This window comes from Taeniopygia guttata, chromosome 8 (assembly GCF_048771995.1).
Source record: "Taeniopygia guttata chromosome 8, bTaeGut7.mat, whole genome shotgun sequence".
Lineage (NCBI taxonomy): Eukaryota > Metazoa > Chordata > Aves > Passeriformes > Estrildidae > Taeniopygia > Taeniopygia guttata.
The window spans coordinates 1,542,374-1,562,382 of NC_133033.1; the positions used below are offsets into that span (position 1 = coordinate 1,542,374).

The window sequence follows — 20,009 nt, forward strand, 5'->3', positions numbered from 1 at the left end:
CTGGCCCAGGAGAGGGATTCTCCAGGGCCCTGTTAACCACAGGTTCAGCATAGGCTGGTTGGGTTGGAAGGACCTTTAGCAGTGATCTAATCCCACCCTCTGCAATGAGCAGAGACATGTCAAATAAGAGAATAATTCAGGTTGGAAGATCTGAAGGCCACCTGCTCTCTGCTCAGAGCAGGAGCAGCTTCACAGCTCTGTCTCAGAACTTGGTTTTGTGCTGAGGGTGAGACCCCAGCAGGGATCTCCAAGGAAAGAAATCCCACAGCTGCTCTGGGCAAGCTCTTCCAGCACCTGATCCCCTCTCAGTTTTGAGGAACACTGTGGGATCACCCTGGCTGAGCCCAGGGGCCAAAACACACGTGCCAGGTCTTTGGGCAGCTTTGAGCAGGAGGAATGGAGCTCACAGTGCTGAGCCAGGGTACTGTACCTCCTGTGAGATGGCCACAGTATAATTCCAGGTCTCTTTGTGTTCAGCAGCTGCACAGCAGGGCCAGGATGGGAGAAGAGGTGACAGAAACAGAACATTGCACTGACCAGAACTGCTGAGGCTGCACGACCGTCCTGGCAAGGAAAGGGTCAGAGAAGAAAAACTGTGAGTATCAGAGAGATCCTTTAAATTCCAGCTCTCCACTCCTCCTGAAATCACAAAATATAATTTATCCAGAAAGACTAGGGTTGAGACCACAAGGTGATGAGTTATTATGAGGTATTTTGGGTTCTGTGTCATTTGTTCAACACCCAGGACTTCAGTGAACAATCCAAGCTAAGATAAAACCCAGGGAGAAGCCAAAGCTGAGGGTGGTTCACACTTGTTTGAAAAACCCACAAGAGCGTTTTGGCTGTAAATGTTGGTGTTTCATGGCTGCTCCCCAGCTGTAATTCTATAATTATTTCAAACATAGGCCTGGGAGTGACCACAGGGGTCAGACTGCACCCATCCTACAGCTGCAGGCAGTCCTCTAATAGAAATTTATCCTGGAAAAGGATAAACAAACAAAAAATCCAGCCCCGGGCTCCCTCACCCAAACACCTCCTCAGCTCTGAGCTTACAGATTGCTCCTGATGGGATTTTTTAAGGTGATTCTGAGGGAAAGTTTGCTGAGTCACATTGATCAAAAATGTAGGAAGAGCAGGAGAAAATTAATGTATTCCCAGTGCCCTGGGTTCCTGATAGACACCTTCCACTATCCCAGATTGCTTCAAACCCCTTTGAACACTCCCAGGGATGGGGAATCCACAACTCCTCAAAGGCCTCACCACTCTTGCTCCTTGCAATTGGTTTTTTCAGGCCCCCTTTAGGCATTCCAGCCATTTTCTGTAGGATTTTCTGTACTGGAGCTGATCCTGACCCCAAGAACCTGCTGACATGAACAGGCTGTTTGCTTTTTTCAAGTTTACCCCCTGTCAGTTGTTTCTGGCAAGATCTCTCAGGTTCATATAAACTAAGTGGGTTTCTGCAGCCTTGTTAGAAAGTGTTGGAAAGGACTCCCTGTATTTTATCACATTATCCTGATATCCATTGCCCAAAGGACAGGAAAGGAATTGGATTTTCGAGTTGGATTTCCAGGATTGGAGGCATCAAGTGCATCTTTCTCTCTGTTTGAAGGGAATTTATGTCCTGGAGCTGCTGGCTGTGCTGTGAGAGGCAGAAATGCCAGGCTCACATGGGAGCTCTGTGCAATTTGGGATCAGTCATTTCCTCCACTCCTCCCAGTTTCTGCTGATCAGGGCTGACAGCCTCCTGCTTTAATTTAGGCTCCAGGAACAAAGCAAAACTCTGCTTTTGGGCATTGCTGTCAGCAGAAGAGGTTGGATGGAGTAAATTAGGAGTGATCAGGATCACACTACCCTCACACAGCACAGCATTGCCCAGTGCTGAATAATCCCACTGGGGGTTTCCTTCAGCCAGGCCTGACCTCTCCTGATGGCAAGAGACTTCAACAGTCTCCATTTCACAGCTCGACAGAATTCCCAGCTCTGTGTTTTCTGCCCAATTTCAGCCCCCTTCACTCCAAAGGCTGCATTTTCTCCTGTGACTGCTTAGATTAAAATGCAAACCACAGAATCACAGAATGGTCTGTGCTGGGAGGAACCTTAAAGCCCATCCAGTGCACCCCCTGCTATAGGCAGGGACACCTCCCATGGTCCCAGGCTGCTCCAAGCCCCATCCAGCCTGGCCTTGGGCACTGCCAGGGATCCAGGGGCAGCCACAGCTGCTCTGGGCAGCCTGGATAAGTCACAGCAAGCTGACAGCTCTTGGGTGAAATTCAAACCTTTCTCCTGGAACATGATTTTGACCTCTCTTGCTTTGCATTCCTGCTTCTCATTCAGTGAGCCTCTTCCAGCTGAGCTTTGGGTGATGATGTCCCTTCCTCTGGGTCAATGCCATCCCATCCCATCCCTCCTCTTTCAGGAATTGTCCCCATCCTGGCACACAGCCTCCAGACACTCCATGAGCAGCTGTTGCTGGCTGCTGTGGGTGCACTCACCATGCAGTGGATGACACAGACGTTTTTGGGGTTCTGCTGCAGCCAGTTGTGCATGTTCTTGCAGACAGCGTAGAGGTTGTGCAGGCTGGGCGCCTGCCGGACAGGCCAGCTGCACTCAGACACCTGCAGGGATGGCACCACCACAAAAACAGCTTTGTGGGAGCACCAAACAAGATCTGCTCTACTAATTCTCCCTGCCAAGACACCTACTTGTCCTTTACTACCCAGAGTTATGTGCTGGAATCCTACTCCACCTCTCCTCGTGCGTAACTCTGCGCCGTGCCTCCCATGAGTTATGAGGAGGCAGACAAAAAAGCTTTCTCAATGAAATGACATTGGGCTGATGTGTTGTTCCTGACTGCACATTTTTCAGAATTTACATTTCACATCAGCTTATCTGGAGGGGCTCTTTTAGAACGCTCCAGTCTCGCCTCGATTTCTAAAGCCTTTGTACAACGTGTCCCTAAAAACTGCTCTGATTTGCACAGGGCACTGAGCAGCTGTTGTTCTGAATCCTTCTCTGGCACAGCATTTCCAAGCCCTATGTGACAGATATTAAACTGATGAAAGGGAAAGTTCTGTTAAAAAGAAAAATAATCCTATCTAAGTATGTTAATGTATGAGCCAGAAAAATGAATGGCTCCTTAGAGCTGAAACCCCACAAATCTTGAAGTATGTCTGGTTCCTACTCCTCTGTGCTGGTTCTGAGTCAGTCCTTGCAGTCCCAAGCAGCACATCAAATAGCCCTCAACAGACATCTGCCTTTCATCTGGTTTTAATTGAACTATCTTTTTTAAAAAAGGCATTTCTGGCCAGAAGAAATTTAAAGGAGGAATGTCCTGAGGCTTGTCCTCAGCTGAAGAATTGGCTCTGTCTCTCTCTCAGCTGACATTTGGCTGCTGCTCAGTGGGAACGGGGAAGGAAGGAGATGATTTGCCCAGATGTTCTTAGACAGCCACATGATCCTCAGAACTGTTTCATCTCTCAGAAGAAGGAAATGCTCCACGTTTTATAAAACTTGCACTTCAGGTTCTGTCTGACACCTGCACAACATCTTGGAGCAGAAACAGGCACCCAGACTCCAACCAGAGCCCTGCCAGGCTGTGCCACGTCCAACAAGGATCCCAAAGGCTCCCGTGGGATGCAGGGCCAGACCAAGCTGGCACATTCCTTTTTTGTCTCACAGCAAGTTAGATATTTATCTGATTGCTTTTTAGATCTCTGAAAGTTTTGGTCTCCAGAATATCCAAATGTGGCTTTGTGTTGTAGAAGCCACTGAACAGATCAAGCAGTGCTCAAAGTTCGGAGAGCAGGGAGTGACCATTCCCAGTTTATCCTCTTCACCTTCTCCTGTCTCCAGAGTTTGTTTCATTCCTTCTGTTGTATGTCCTTGATTTTCCCTGTTAGAATCTCTGCAGTGACCCTTCCACTGACAATCCTCAGAGCAGACCTCCCTGCCAAGCATCTGGAAAAGCCATTATCACTTCTCTAGTAAATAATACACATTTCCCACCAGTCCATAATTACATATTTACATTGCCTCTAATTACACATCTGCCTGATGGTTTGCAATTAGGAAATTAAATGTGTGCTTGGTGTTTCTATCAAACAGAACCTCACCAGCACTCAGCAGAGACAACCTTGGGGAAAAGCAACTGGAATTCTCCAGCTCTGGGAATAAGCACTCAGCACTTGTTTGAATTTAACAGCAGGGCAGCAACTGCCAGGAACGTGACCCATGAGGGTCTTTGAGGCTTGGGTTTGTTTCATGTTAGATTTGTGGTTTGAAACTGCTCTCCTCTCCTCCCCTCTTGGGGACACAGAGGGGACAATGGAGCACAGCCAGGTCTCAGTTCAGAGTCACGCTTTGGGTGGGGTGGAAGGGACCTTAAAGATCATCTTGTTCACAGCCTGCTGCCTTCCACTATCCCAGGGTGCTCCCAGCTCTGTCCTTGGACACTTCCAGGTTTGGGGAAAACCTTTCCCAGTGCCTGACCACCCTCCCAGTGCCCTCTCCTCCTCGGCAGGCTGGGCACCTGGGGCTTGCTGACCCACTCAGCCACTCCTAGGCAGGGAAATGGCCCAGCAGGACACAAATTCACCTCCCTCCTGTGCCACCACGCAGCACAGTGACCCACTTTGATCTTAGGAGCAGAAAGTTTTAAAGAAAGCAGGAACTGAAAAGCTTTTCTTGTGTGTATCTCAGTGCAGCTCAGCTGACATCCTCATCCCAGCAGAAAACTCACTGGGGTTTCACCTCCTTGAGAGCCCTTTAGTATTTTTTGCAAGATATACAAAGCTCAGCCTGGTAATTATTTCATGTATTGTGTTGTTCACACTTCTTTCTCATGAAAAATACTTGGAATCAGGACTTCCCAGCCCATAAACTGAAAACACAATATTTTATTAAAAGATCATTTTATTTTCTTCCTGTGTGAGTCAAGGCAATGGTTCCAAAGCACTGAGCTGTCCTTTGAGAGTGACATTAAAAGTCAGTTGTTGAGATAATTCCAGGGATTCAGGAGTTATTGCCTGCTCACACAGCAATAGATCTTTAATGCTGGGCTTTCAGAAGTAGATAAATTTTTCTCCACCCACAAACAGCATCAGTGATGCACCAAAATCAATCAAGAGTGAAGATTCTGAGGTCTTAATATCTCTTAATTAGTCTTCCCTGTTCATTTACTCATATTTGAAGTCTGGTTACTGATGACCACAGAGAAATTTGCTTTAAGTGTCAGTGAGTGGTTTCTGGTGATCAGAATTACTGAAGATAAATTCAGCTACACCTCAAATTAAAACTAAATTAGGCTTAAATTAGATTCATTTACCCTGAATGAGAGTCAAGCCTGGCAACTGCTGCTGCCTTTTGGGTTGAAGGCATCAAAAAGTCAGAAATTTTTAAAAAACCACAACACCAAAACACAGCATTCCCTTGTGGGAGATGGAAAGAACAGGAAGTTTTCAGGAAGATTAAATCTAATCTTGCATTTCAGCAGCAGCATTTCATAGAGATTTCCTCTAAAAGCCATTAATGAAGCAGAGCCTCACAGTGCTCCCTGATGCTGCTTTGGTTTCAGAGAGGGAAACTGGGCCAGGCAGTGCAGGTGGCTTTTTAAAGTCACAAGAGCCAAAATGCCCCTCAGATCCCGTTTCCATCCTGAACTTTGCCTGCATGATTAAAGCCCAGCTCCCTCCTTCTGTTGCAATTTCTTCCAAAGGCTTTTCATTTTATTCTTTCCCTGCAGCAGTTCTGACACTGTAGGACCAGCTGTAAAACCCTGGTTTATTCTTTATTTTCCTGCAGCCCCTCCATGCAATGCCTTTCACTCTCCCAGGCTCCTCACATCAACATTATCCCTGAACTTTCCAGCTCTTTCATCCCTGTGCTCCCAGCTAAAACTCCCCAACCCACCCCAGCAGCTTAAAAACACCTCTAACTCCTAAATCCCCTTAAATTCTGGATACAACAGAAGCTGCTGCCCCTTTCCCTGAGGAATTTGCCCCCATGGAAGGCACTCACCCTGTTGTGGAACTTGGCACTGCGATAATATTTGGGTGACAAGTTGAACACGGTGTAGTGGTCGGGGTGCCTGGAGTCCAGGAACGTCCTGACATCCTCAATGTGGTTCCTGAATCCCAGCTCCACACCCTCAGCAGGAAAAGACATCACTGGCAAGGCAAGGAGAGGCCAGGATCAGTGGGGTGGAGGGAATTCTGGGGTTTGGGCTGTTGCAGGTTGTGTTTCTCCACAGAGCGGTGCTTACCTATGATCCTTGAGGTAATGTAGGAAATATCCAGCTCTCCCTTGGTGTAACTAAGAGACAAAGCAAGGGACAGAATTTAGGCACTTCAGCAGCACATTAGGAGTGTTTGCCCAGAAAAATCTACTTATCACACAAGGAGAAAAATCATCTTAAAATTAATTCTTGAGATGCAGACAGTGACCCAGCCTCCCCGTCTCCACATGCAATTAACTGAATACAAAACCTGCAAGAAAGGTCCCTTTTCCCTTTTGTCGTTAATTTTTAGTGCCAGTTTCCAGGAGAAATCTCTGGCAGTTTGCACTTTGTAGATCCCTCAAACCCTCTGGGGTCTTGCATTAAATTTCCTTAATTTCTTGTAGCCCCTGGTCCCTTGGACAGGGACAACACCAGGAGAGTCCCCAAAGCAAAGTCACCTCAGCCTCTCTTCCATTCCAAGATGGATTTAGGGATGGGAAAATCAGCAAGCACAGCAGAGATAAAATCAACAATCAACACCAGTGAATAAATAAATATTCAAGTGGTGGTTCACTGGAAGGATCCCACAGGGAATCCTCCAGGAACTGGAGACCAGGTGCTCCACTTTCACAGGCATTTCCCAGATTTCAGGATGCTGATGCTCACTATGAAGCTTACATGGTTTTACTTGGGTTTTCCTTGAGGCCAAACCCCAATTATGTGACAGAACCGAAGAAATTATTTGGGATTTTCCATTCCTTCCTCAATCCCTGTGAGCTGTGCTGTGCTTGTTCAGTGGGACCAGCAGCTCCTGGTTTTTCCTGCTTCAGGTGCACTGTACCTGGCCACAGACTGCATGACCTTGGAGGAGGTGTCCTTCAGGGTGTCCTTCAGGTTGTCCTTCAGGTTGCTGAAGAGCCTCCCTGCTCCTCCTTTCACCATGTCCAGCAGGCCTCCCCCATAGCTGGACTCCATGTCTGGTGAGGAGGCACCTTCAACACAACAAAACCAACAATTACCAAACAAAACCAACAATTACCACACAACAAAACCAAAGCAAATATCACTGGTTTGGAACAAACCCCAACAACCCCTCTGCTCTGTCCCATGAGCTGCTTGTGTGCCAGGCATGAGGAAAAGTGGTTTTCCTCCTCCAATGGAAGAGGGATGGCTCCTTCCTGCCAGCTGGGCTCAGAGCTCACAGCACTGTGTATAGGTTGAGTGTTCAGTCTCAGCACAGCGAGGACAACAGGGTAAAAAATCTAAACTGGGGCTTGGAACTGGGTGATCTGAGCATCGGCCAGGTGTGCCCAGGTGGCCAAGAGGCCAATGGCACCTGGAATTGGGTGGCAGCAGGAGCAGGACAGGGATTGTCCCCCTGTGCTGGGCTCCAGGGCTTGTCCAGTTCTGGGCCCCTCAGGACAAAACTGAGGGGCTGGGGTGTGTCCAGGGAAGGGAAAAGGGTTGAGAGAGAGTCTGGAGAACCAGGAGAGGCTGAGGGAGCTGGGAAGGGGCTGGAGAATCCCTGAGGGAGCCGGGAAGGGGCCGGGGGATCCCTGAGGGAACTGAGGGGGCTCAGCCTGGAGAAAAGGAGGCTCAGGGCCCTTCTGGCTCTGCACAGCTCCTGCCAGGAGGGGACACTGGAGATTCCATTGGGAAGGTGATGCTACTCTGATCCCCAGCACCTGATCTAGGTCCTAGACTGGTAAAAGTAGAGGCCACCTCTCCTCTACACTCTGCTTCAGAACAGAAGATGGCTCCTCGAGGCACAGGAATATTTATTTTGCCAAACTTCCTGTGAGTATGTTAAAAAAAAAAACCCAAAAAAATAACACCAAACAAGAGAAAGGAAAAAATCAAAGAAGCTTGTTGGCTTCCAAGCATGGAATCTGTGTTTGATCTCCCCTCAAAAAGTTTGTTTTCATGTTATTCTGTGCTGGAAGAGCCAGGGCTGGAAGGAGGAGATGTTCAAAAGGGGCTTTCAGTTCTGCAGGTCAGCTTTTAAGGGAAAGGAAGGCAGAAAAATGGTAGCTTGGAACAGGGGAAAGGGGACAAAGGATCAGAGGTTCAACAGCACCGGGCAAATTCTTACAGCTGGAAATGCTGTAGGAGAGCAACAGAAGGGCTCTGAGAGTATGGAAAACTTAAAATCTTTAGAAATCAATCTTAAGTTTTAAAAAGTGGAGAGAAGAGGAGAAACAGAGAGAAGGAGACTTTCACTGTATTTCTAAGAGAAGCGGCAGGAATCAATTCCAAGTGTCCTGTGTCCCCTAAAGCAGAGAATCAGAAAGGATGGCTGAGCAAGAAATGCTGCCAGAGGGCAGAGATGGATGGGATATTGGGAAGGAATTGCTCCCTGGGAGGGTGGGAAAGCCCTGGAATAGAATTCCCAGAGCAGCTGTGGTTGCCCCTGGATCCCTGGGAGTGTCCAAGGCCAGGCTGGACCATTCTGTGTTGAGAATAAACCTCCAGCAGTCACCAATCCCAGAACCCCAGAATCACTGGGTTGGAAGAAACCTTCAGGTCTCTTCCTTCAATATAATCGAGTCCAACCCAGCCCTAACACCTCAACTAAACCATGGCACCCAGTGCCACATCCAGGCTTTTTGTAAACACCATTCCAGAACTTTATCACTCTTTCTGGAAAAAAAACTTTTTCCTAACATCCAACCTAAATTTCCCTTGGTGCAGCTTAAGACTGTGTCCCCTGGTTCTGTCAGTGCTGCCTGAGACAGAGCCCAGCCCCACCTGAGCACAGCCACCTTCCAGGAGCTGTTGAGAGTGACAAAGAAATACCAAATAAAGCAACAACCTCCTTCCAAACTGAAATATGTCAGATGGGAGCATTCCTGCCATGGTCCACCCTCAGCAGTGAGAGTTCAGCTGAGGGAGCCCTGCTGGCAGCACCAGCCTGGTTTGGGCAGGATGGGAGATGGAGAGTGTGGAAATCCTAATTAAAGCACTTAAGTGCTAATTTTACAGAGGATCAGGAGATGGATGTGCAGGTGAACTTCTCCTCCCAAGGCAGAGAGAGCTTTGGAAGAGAACAGTGATCCAGGAGAGCTCAGAGGGATGTGCTCAGTACTGGAGCAGCTGAGGGTGGCAAAACCATCATTGTCTGGATTGGCCAGGCCAGGAAACTCATTCCTATCCAGGGAGAGGGAAAGAAACCCCAAATCCAGAAGGGAAATACCCCCTCCTGCTGTCCCCTGCAGTGCCACAAGCAGTGTTTGTGCTTATTCTCAAAAACCAAACACATTCAGACCAATCCTGCTTTAAATGTGGGGGTTTGGAGGCAGAAATGGGGGAATGGAACAGGTGTGACCTCGAGTGATGGGGACATTTTGGCACCTGCAGCCAGAGGTGCCCCAGAGTGACCAGCAACAGAGGGTCACACCCTGCCACCAGCTGAGGGAGGTGGCAGAATTCCAGATTTGGAATCTTTCCCTACAAAATCTCCTGTCTGCCTGGGGAGGTCCCTGAGCAGCCCCCCCAGACAAGGCACAGGCCTGAATTCCAGCTCTCCTGAGAGCCCAGGGGAAGCCAGCCGACATTTACAGCCATTCCAGACTCTGCCAGGCTGGACATTTCTGCTGATGAGGCAACTCTGAGCCTGGGAGAGGGGAGGTGGAAGGAAGATGCCTGGAAATTGAGGCTCAGCAGAGAAGTGCTGCCTTTCCAGGTTACTTAGCAGGAGTGAACAGACCCTTTTTGCCTGGAAAGGCCAGACAAAAGCAGACATGAAACCATAGGAAAGGAAGCAGGTTTCCCTCAGTCTGCCCAGATTTTTTGTAACAATGTCAAATGAAGGGGTTTTTTTTGGTTGGTTTTTTTTGTTTGTTTTGTTTTTGTTTTTGTTTTTTTTAATCAGGGAGCTGCTGCCTGTGATTTTGGTAGGGATGGAGTGAGGAAGGATCTAAATATTCCCTGTTCCTCACCATGGGATCACAGAATGGTTTGGGATCTGAAAGACCATCTCATTCCAGCTCCCCATTCCACATAGGAAACCATTAAAGCTTCATCTCCCACCTTCCCAAAAAAAAAAAAAGGTTTGGGAGTTTTAAATCCCCTCTGACTTCTCTTTCAATGGTACCACAAGAACCTGGCACTACAATGGGAAAAAATTTGTTCCTGTGTTTGTGTCCCTAATTTCCCATTTCTAAATGTTTTTTTCTGCTTGTTGCAGCCTTCTTCCTCCCCACAAAGTATTTTTTGTGGGGGAAAGAAAGGGTTTTTCTTGTTTTATCCTCTAATATAAAGGTGGAGGCTGCCTTGTGCCTGGGCAGAAACAGCCCTTTTAAAGTTCCCTGCGCTGAAAGGAGTCGAGCCACTGTTGTTGTGGCTTCAGCAACAAAGCCTGGATTGTTTTTAAGGAACACTCAGAAAAAAAAAAAAAAAAAAGCTGCTTTTTGTGCCTCTCCCCCCCAGCAGCCAACAGAGCTCACGTTCCTCCCCCAGGCAGCTCTCCCAGCAAAGCCTGCCTCGTGTGGGACGTGCTTTCCCACCAGCCTGCAGGAGGAAAGCCAGGCTGCTACAACTCCAGCATCACACTGACATGATTTCCACTCCTGGAAGGGTCTGCAGGGGAGGAGGAGCAGCCCTGGGGCAGAAATTCCTCCAACAGCAGGGTTGGAGCATCCTTTAAAGAGTTTCTCATGGGTGGAGGGGTGTTGGGTGCAGAGCAGAGAATCCACATCCCTGGGTACCCTCAGCATTCCCAGCTCCTGCTGTTCCCCACATTCCATCTTTCAGAGGATTGCAAAGAGGAATTTCACCTTCCCTGCCCAGGGGAAGGGTGGCAGGAGCTCCTAAAAGCAAATCTCTGGGCAGTGGCTCCTCTGCACCCAGTGATAATCAATATCTGAGATACTATCAAAATCAATATCAGAGATCTGAGACCTGCCAGCTGGGCTTGGAACAACCTGGGATGGTGGAATGTCCCTGCCCATGGCAGGGCTCGGGTTGAGATGGGCTTTAAACTCCCTCCCAACCCAAATCACCTGTGATTCTCTGGTTCTAACTGTGTTTTAAGGGCACAAAATCACATCCTGAAGTCCAAACCTTCCTTCCAGCATGTATTCTTCATCTGGACAGCTGAGCTTTACCACATTTAAGCCAAGACTAAACCATCAATGCTGTTATAGGCACTTGTCTCGGATCAGACACAGCCCAAGTGTCAGAATTACATCAATTTTTCAACAGTCACTGGGTGATGGTTTGGGAGAGAAATCCCCACCAGCAGAGGCAACTAAAACAGTGATAAAGGGGCATTCACAGGGAACACCTGCAGAAATTACTTGGGAAGTTCCTTGGACTCACACAGACCCTAAACACTGATTATTTTTTATCTAATTTTTTGCTACCAGTCCCATCTGTCCCCTCCTCCTCCTCCACTGTCCCAGATTCCTGGTAGAGTTAGGTTCCCTACGAGGCTGAGCACAGATATCTTAAAGTGTTATTCCATAAAAATAAGCAGCAAAGCGTGTGCAGACTGCAGGACTGTAGCAGCAGAAGAGGCTCTGCTCATTTGATAAAACCAGTGCTGAGACCCCCAAGCCCAGGTTTCATTAATCCTAACACTTCCAGTGTCCCAGGCTGCTCCAAACCCCACCCTGGAAAACTTCCAGGGATTCAGGGACAGCCACAGCTTCTCTGGGCACCCTGTGCCAGAGCCTCGCCACCCTCCCAGCCAGGAATTCCTTCCCAATATCCCATCCAACCCTTCCCTCTGGGATTTTCCAGATATTGCCCCTTCTCCTGTCACTCCAGGCCCTCATCCAAAGGGTAAAGCCAGAATATTTCTCTCCTAAGTCAATCCTAATTGTCTCCTAAGACAATCATGAGGCACAGAAGCACCCCCAGCACCAAGATATCTCCAATAATTTACTCAGCTGAGCAGGGAGTTGTTGCTTATGAGGTTGTTGTTTGGGGTTTCTTTACTGCAGATTTCCAGCAGTTTACTGGTACTGCCCCATCATGGCCTTTTGCCTGGAGGAGATGGAAAATGCCTCAAACCAGAGTAGGTTTTGGTTGGACATTGGGAAAATTTCTTCCCCAAAAATGTTGTTGAGCCCTGGCAGGAGACATCCCTGGAAGGAGTTAAAAGACCATTTTAAAGATGGTTTGAGAGGGCTTTTGCAACCTGAGAAATTCCATCATTCTGTGTTTCTGTTGGACAACAAAGGGTCCCTGACCTCCTGTGGGAAACACTCAGAGCCTCTGGCAGCAAACTTTGGGGTAAAGAACTCAAGAACCTTTTTTTGTGCTTTGCTGGGATAAAATTCCAGAACTAACATTGCATGAGCTTTTCATCCAAAGGTTCATTTGAGGCTGCTTAAATGTAAACCTCATGGAAAGTTGAAGAATTGAGGTATTTCTGCTTTTGCTCCAGAAATGGAAATAGAGGAGTGCAGCTTGCACCAAAAACGTGGAGGATTTCTACAAAGAGGGAGTTTTACTCTGTGTTTTTTTAGCAGAATTGTAATATTGAGAGGGGAGGGGGGGATTACCACCCAGTACCCACCAGATTTGTTTAATTTGTTAAAAATTTCCCCTCATGAAACTCATCTTCAGAGAGGCCCGACAGCGAACCACCAGCACAGAATATGAAATCTGTCTTTGAAGTTGATCGACATTCTCTCTGCTTCTCCCCCCTGTCAAAACAACTGAAAAAAGACGAGACTCCTGCCAACACCCAATCGTTCAAGTGTCCAAAACACACCAAGCAAACAAAGGAGCCATTAAACAGAACCTCCCCGTTTGAAAACGCAGCGAGGGGGGAACACAGGACAACATTGTCAGGCCAGGCCTTTGTCCCCGTGCCAGTGACATGGAGATGTCTCTCTTCTGACTCAGAGAAAAGGAATCACCAGAGCACAAGACATTATGTTTGCAAGTGTAAAACAGCTCAAGAAATCCCAATTTCACCACTTGCAGGTTCTCTCAGAGGCTTTTTCTTCGTGGTTACTCTGCCTGAGGAAGAACAGAGCACAAGCAAGTCCATGCCCCAGCTCTTTAAAAGCCCTTTTCTATCTTATCTAGATTATAAACACTACAGAACAGCACAGAAAGGGTTTTTTTTCCCTTTCATAACAACTATCCTTGATGTTACTTTTGCATCTTATTTCCTAGAACCTCTTCTTTCAACGCTCAGCCAGCTGCTAAGAAAGCAGAATTGAATGCCACAGCAAAAACCCAAATAAATTGGCTTCTTCAAAATTCTGCCTGCTTCTCATCTTGAGAGCACTTGCAGCAACTTAAAGAAAGAGAGACAGAAGCAGCTCTGGGTAGATGCTTTTCTTGGTTTTTGAGCTCATGGTGTTTTGTGTCCTGTGAGGTTCAGCCCAGGTCTCTCTTTGAACCTGCCCTCCTCCATTTCCAAACCTCCATCCCAAGTCTGGGGCATTTGGAGAAAGAACAGGAGCACAGAGACCCCACTGGAGTTGTGTGCTGTGATCCTGAACCATTCCACAGAATTTCCCAGCACACAGATCTCCCATCCCTGAGCTTGGGATGGTCCAAAGGGGGCCCCGGAGCTGCTGCAGGGCTGGAGCCCCTCTGGAGCCAGGCTGGGAGAGCTGGGGGGGCTCCCCTGGAGAGGAGAAGGATCCAGGGAGAGCTCAGAGCCCCTGGCAGGGCCTGGAGAGGGGCTGGGGACAAGGCAGGGAGGGACAGGACACAGGGAATGGCTTCACTGACAGAGGGCAGGGATGGATGGGACATTGGGAATTGGGAATTGTTCCCTGGGATGGAATTCCCAGAGCAGCTTAGGCTGCCCCTGGATCCCTGGCAGTGCCCAAGGCCAGGCTGGAGCACCCAGGGATAGTGGAAGGTGTCCCTGCTCATGGCAGGGGTGTCACTGGATGAGCTTTAAGGTCCTTTCCATCCCAAACCATTCCAGGATTCTGTTCAGGACTCAGCTGACCCCTCTGTGCCAGCTCCATGCTATCCATGAGGAGCCTTCCAGCAGCAACCCTCTGCTTCTGCTTCCTGGCTTTTGCTTCTTTTCTCTTTTCACTCTGAGCAACACCACTCAAAAAAAATATTAAGCCAATAATCAGGAGCACTTGGGAGTTCGAGAGCAGCTGCAGCCACTGATTATTTTCCTTGCAAGAAGGTGTTTATGAGGCTGCAAATCTGCATTAAGAGAGGATGCCTGAAGATCTAATACTTTGCATAAGTCTAAGGAAATTAATAGAAAAACCAAACAGGAGCCCAGTTCCTCAGCTCATGGGAGTTGGTGACAGCAAACACAGCTCTGTTAGTGAAGCCAGCAGCAATTTGCCCCAGAACTGCCAGTGCTTTGCCTTCAGCACAAATCCTCACCCATCCAACAAGTGGAATTGCTCACTGGTGACCCACACACAAATATTCCACAGAGCAAAGGACATTTTCCTATGCCCAGGTGCAGAAGAAATCTAATATGAGGGGAAAGAAGAGAAAGGTTTGATTGTTCAGCTTTTTAACTTTGTTGGAAATGGTCTTTACCTGCAGCAGGAGCAGGGCAGTGCCTGTCCCAGTCCCCCTCTCCTGGGGACACTTTTGGGCCCCTCAGGACAAGGACATGGAAGGGCTGGAGCATGTCCAGGGGGGAAAAAGGCTGGAAGAGGGTCTGGAGAACCAGGAGAGGCCTGGAGAATCCCTGAGGGAGCTGAGGGGGCTCAGCCTGGAGCAAAGGAGGCTCAGGGCCCTTCTGGCTCTGCACAGCTCCTGCCAGGTTTGGGATCTGCTCCCAGGAACAGGGACAGGAGAAGAGGGAACAGCCCCAGGCTGGGCCAGGAGAGGTTTGGATTGGATATTTGGGGAAAATTTCTTTCCAGAATGGGTTTCCTATCCCTGGCACAGCTGCCCAGAAAAGGTTGGAGTCCTCATCCTGGAGGGATTTAAAACCCATGTGGATTTGGCACTTGTGGACATGGGACAGTGCTGGCCTTGGCATGGCTGGACTCAATGACCTGAGAGAACTTTTCCAGATGTAATTATTCCATGGTTGTCTGTTCAGCTGCAATCACCCTGCCAGACAGACAAACCAGTGTCCCAGTGTCCCCCATCACTGGTGGCACTGGGTTCTCCACCCAGCCTGATCCCCTCCTCCACTGCGAACAGCAGCTGCTCTGCCCCACAGGAAACCACCACTGAAAATCAGGGGAAAAAAAAGAAAAATGGACCACATGAGCTTGGATATGACCAGGACACCTCAAGGATTTCACCTTCAGGGTCTGACACTGAATTCCACGACAGGAGATCCCCCTGTCCCACCAAAACCCAGCAGCACAGTCTTTTCCCTGAGGTGGATTTTACCCCATCCTTCTCCTTCCTGAGGAATTCAGATCTCTTTTCCCAACTGAATTATTCTCAACCACTGCCCACCTTGGGAGTTTCAACTTTGGTATCATTGGGAGGAGTCTGAAATATTTATAATATCAATATTTCCTCTACTAAAAAAAAAAAAAATGCACAGAAGGTGGGTGGTGTTTTCTTCTTGCTCCTATTAAGCCAAAATCCCAACCACCTCATTTTCTGTCTTACACTGCTCCCTAATCCTTGTTCCCAGTTATCCACCTGCAGCCTGCATGAAAGATAAATCATCTCTCCCAGTTCAGGAGCAACTTCAATCAGCAAATCACTCGGAATCACAAGCACACCTGAGGGGTGGATTTGGTTCTTTAAGCTGTTGCAATTTCATAGTTGGCAAAGAAAAATGGCTTTGCAGTGAGCTGGGAGAAATTAGGAATTTATCAGCCTGAAGTGCTCAGATGAACAAGAGAGATACAAGTGTGGAGTTTGGGTTTGGAACAGAGCATCACACTCAACGCAGAAAATCTAAAATTTTGTTTGGGAACAACCACCAAGCAGTCCTTATTAAATAAAAAGGTTATTAAAAAATATTTATCCTATAAATAGAATTCAAGGGCCACATTAAGACATCAGGTTTTTTGCTGATCAAGTGCCAGGTGTGTTGTTCAAAGCACCTGTAAAATTGAGGCAGTGAGAGTGAACTGAAAGAAGAAAACTCTAGCTGAGACAAATCTCTTAAAATTCAGCTCCCAAATCCCAGAGCCAGCCCATGTCTTTGGGAAGAACATCCTGGAAACTGGTAGAGGCCATTAATACAATTTAATGCTCTGGGCTAGAATCAGAGTAGCTGCAGAGTGGAAATGGCTGAATATTGCAGAAAACCTGTAAATAAAGGCATTGTCTGCCTGTCCATGAGCAGGGTTTTTTTAATTTTTTTATTTTTTTTCAGCAAAACCAGAGGACCAAATCGAGCTGCACTCAAATTATAGCCCAGGATGAGGCTGGAGATGTGATTCCTAGCAAAGATCCACACCTGCCTGGATGCCACCACCACCTCCCACTACTCCTCTGCCTCTGGTCCCTGGCCTGGCAGGAAATTCATCCAGGTAATGTCCTTGATGATAGATATTAACCTGCCTGCAGCGCCTCACCATCCCAGCAGCTGCAAGGACCCAAATGACTCTAACACAGCAGCCCACTGTGAGTAAGGAGCTGCTGGCACAGCCTGTGATTACGAGCAATTGCAGCAGAGATGTTGTAGCAGCAAATTCAGAGATGTTTCTGAAGTTTGGGAGTAAAGGAAGTTATAGAAAAACAAACACCAGCCTAAAAGAAGACTTGTTCAAGGAGGTGGGACAGGGCTGGAGCAAGCTGGGGCAGTGGGAGGTGTCTTTAAGGTCCCTTTAACCCAAACCATCCTGGGATTTTATGATTCTTGTTACATCAGAAAAAATAGGAGGAAAAATCAAGGATAAGGCTCTCCCTGCCCAAGCCCAGACACGGCTCCTCAGGGTTTTTTTTCCCTCAAAAAGAGGTTACCAGGTTAAGAAAAGATGCTGTGGGGTGCCTCTGGCCCAGCCCTGTCCTTCATGGAGCAGTGCAGGTGTTTTCCTTGGGAATTACAGGGCTGGGCCAAGGAGCAAAGGGTTCAAACTGAAAAAGGGGACATTTGGGTCAGACTTGCAGAAGGAATTGTTCCCTGGGAGGGTGGGCAGGCCCTGGCACAGGTGCCCAGAGCAGCTGTGGCTGCCCCTGGATCCCTGGCAGTGCCCAAGGCCAGGCTGGAGCACCCTGGGCTAGTGGGAGGTGTCCCTGCCCATGGCAGGGGTTTGGAATGGGATGAGATTTCCAACCCAAACCATTCCATGATTGGAATGGGATGAGATTTCCAACCCAAACCATTCCATGACTCTGTGATTCTGTGCTGTAAGATCACCCTATAACAGGTTACCATGAACGGGGTCCCTCCCAAACACCCAGGGTGTTTCCCTGCACCACTCTGAGCTCCACAAGTTCCTGCAAAGGCTGCGGATGCTCCTGGGGGTGGGCACAGGTAAAGAACCAGAACCAGAAGGGTCCCTCCAAAGCATGGCCACTCTCCCCATTCCTGGTTAGCCAGGTAAATTTGAACCTTTCGAGGTGAAGATCTCTCTATCCCATTACCAGCCATAAAGACCATCTGCTCCCTTACTCCCTGATTAAAAAAAAAAAAATGGTGCGAGCCGCACATCATCCATCAGAATTAATCCAACTCACTTTGATGAGTGCCTTTTGGGGGGATGGGGACAGGGAAAAAAATTTTAAAAAAAGAAAAAAAGAAAGAAAATTCTGCGAATTCAACCCGTCGCAGGGGGAAAGACCCCAGAGCGCTCCCTCCATTTTCCCCCACGCTCCATCTCCCGGAGCAGGGAGGAGGACCGGGGGGAGCCTTCCTCCCGGACAAAGGGCCGCTATTGTCCCCCGCCCCGCCGTACCTGAGCTGTCCATGGTGCTGCTGCTGCCTCCGGGCTGCTGCTGCTGCTGCTGCTGCTGCTGCTGCTGCTGCTGCTGCTGCCGCCCGGGGCTCCGGCCCGGCCCCTCAGCGCCGCTGTCCACCAGCTGCAGGGATTCATAGCCGTCACTGCCCGGCTTCTTGCGGTAGCTCCCCAGCAGGCTCATGGGCGAGCCGGGCGGGCGAGCGGCTCCGGCAGGGATGGAGGCACGGAGGGAGGGCACGGCGAGAGCTCCGGCCGCCCCGAGGGGAGGGGAAGGGAGGGGAAGGGAGGGGAAGGGAGGGGAAGGGCGGGCCCGCAGCGCGGCCGCCGCCCCGCAGCCGCCGGAAGCGGGCGGGGAGGACGGAGCAGCATCGCTCCGCTGCTCCGCCGCTCCGCCGCTCCGCTGCCTCGCCTCACCCTCATAGCCAAATTTCCCTTCTCACCCTGAATCGGTTAGAAAGAAAATTAAGCTTAGTATTCCCTGGGAAAAGGGAAAAGTGTAAGTAAGCCTTGTACTTGTTAGAACCGCGCCTGTGTGGCTAAAACGTGATAAATGATATAATAGATGTGTTAGATATAGATATATAATACATATGTTAGATGTGATGGTTGATTAGTAATTAAATATAATTAATTATATAATATATAATATAATATTAATATAATTAATCCTAAGAATAATCATGAGGAACTGTGGTCAGGGCCTAAGAAAGATCACGAGAAACTCATGCTTGAATAAAGTCAATGTATACAATAGAACAATGTAAGTTATGTTAGATGTGATGGTTGATTAGTAATTAAATATAATTAATATAATTATATAATATATAATATAATATTAATATAATTAATCCTAAGAATAATCGTGAGGAACTGTGGTCAGGGCCTAAGAAAGATCACGAGAAACTCATGCTTGAGTAAAGTCAATGTATACAATAGAACAATGTAAGTTATGTTAGATGTGATGGTTGATTAGTAATTAAATATAATTTATATAATTATATAATATATAATATAATATTAATATAATTAATCCTAAGAATAATCGTGAGGAACTGTGGTCAGGGCCTAAGAAAGATCACGAGAAACTCATGTCAATGTATACAATAGAACAATGTAAGTTATATAAGGATAGAATATAAAATACGTCCCGCTCGAAAGCCATGTGGGAGTCAGATTTGGGGCTGTACCCCTGATTCCCAATAAAAGCACCTGCAGGTGCGTTCCTGCCGAGGGCACTGCCCACTGGCACTGCCCGCCCTGCAGCCTGCAGGAGCAGGGGTGGCACGGCACTTCTGCCCCAAAATCCCGAGGAGCACCCCTGGGCCGCAGCTGGGCATGGGCAGGGAAGCAGAGGTGCCCCAGCAGTGATCCCGCTGGGGTGATGCTCCAGCATCCCCAACCCTGCCTTGTGCCACCACTCTGGCTCCCAGCAGTGCCACCGGCTGCTAAAGCCATTTTTGTTGTTGTCACCTATCTATTTTTAGCTGTTCCCATGAAAACAGACTCGGGACCAAGCAGAGCGTGGCCCTGAGCGAGTGATGAGCTGTGCCTTGCTCAGATGCAGTTTCCAGCCAGGCCTTGTACATCGTAATTTCATTTTGCACAGATCAGAGGAACCCAGGGATGCTCCAAAGGAAATGAGCACAATTAAACTCTTCTAAGTGGATTTCTTTGTAATTTAAGGAAAACTAAAGGCAAAAGGAAGCCCTAGCAAACAGGCACGAGCATGCCTTTGATCTCTGGCAGAAAGGGAATTTCTCTGCTCAAACATTAGCCCAGCGTTGTTCCTAAAGCAATGACATCAATAAGCAAGGCCAGGCTGGACAGGACTTGGAGCCACCTGGGATGGGGGAAGGTGTCCATGCCATGGCAAGGGATGGGCCTGGATGAACTTTAGGTTCCCTCCCAACCCAAATAATTCTGGGATTCTCTAATTCCAATCACTCGTATAGCAACAGCCAGACCTTGAGGTATCACTGGCACCTGGCTGAGATTTCCTGGCTGAAATTTCCTTTGGGGCA

The 20,009-nt window shown here is 48.3% G+C and overlaps 1 protein-coding gene across 3 annotated transcripts in view; it reads right to left on the minus strand.

The window, feature by feature from the left end:
* DNAJC6 (DnaJ heat shock protein family (Hsp40) member C6) overlaps positions 1-20,009 on the minus strand; it is a 41,128-nt gene that overhangs the window by 13,652 nt on the left and 7,467 nt on the right. Inside the window, exons 2-7 of one of the 3 annotated variants that reach the window (XM_030279724.4) lie at positions 17,986-18,109; positions 7,056-7,206; positions 6,260-6,309; positions 6,016-6,164; positions 2,493-2,615; positions 431-564 (exon numbers count right to left, since the gene is read on the minus strand). In XM_030279724.4, the coding sequence (XP_030135584.4) occupies positions 431-564; positions 2,493-2,615; positions 6,016-6,164; positions 6,260-6,309; positions 7,056-7,206; positions 17,986-17,998 (620 nt within the window). In that variant the 5' untranslated portion in view covers positions 17,999-18,109. 3 annotated transcript variants of the gene reach the window in all.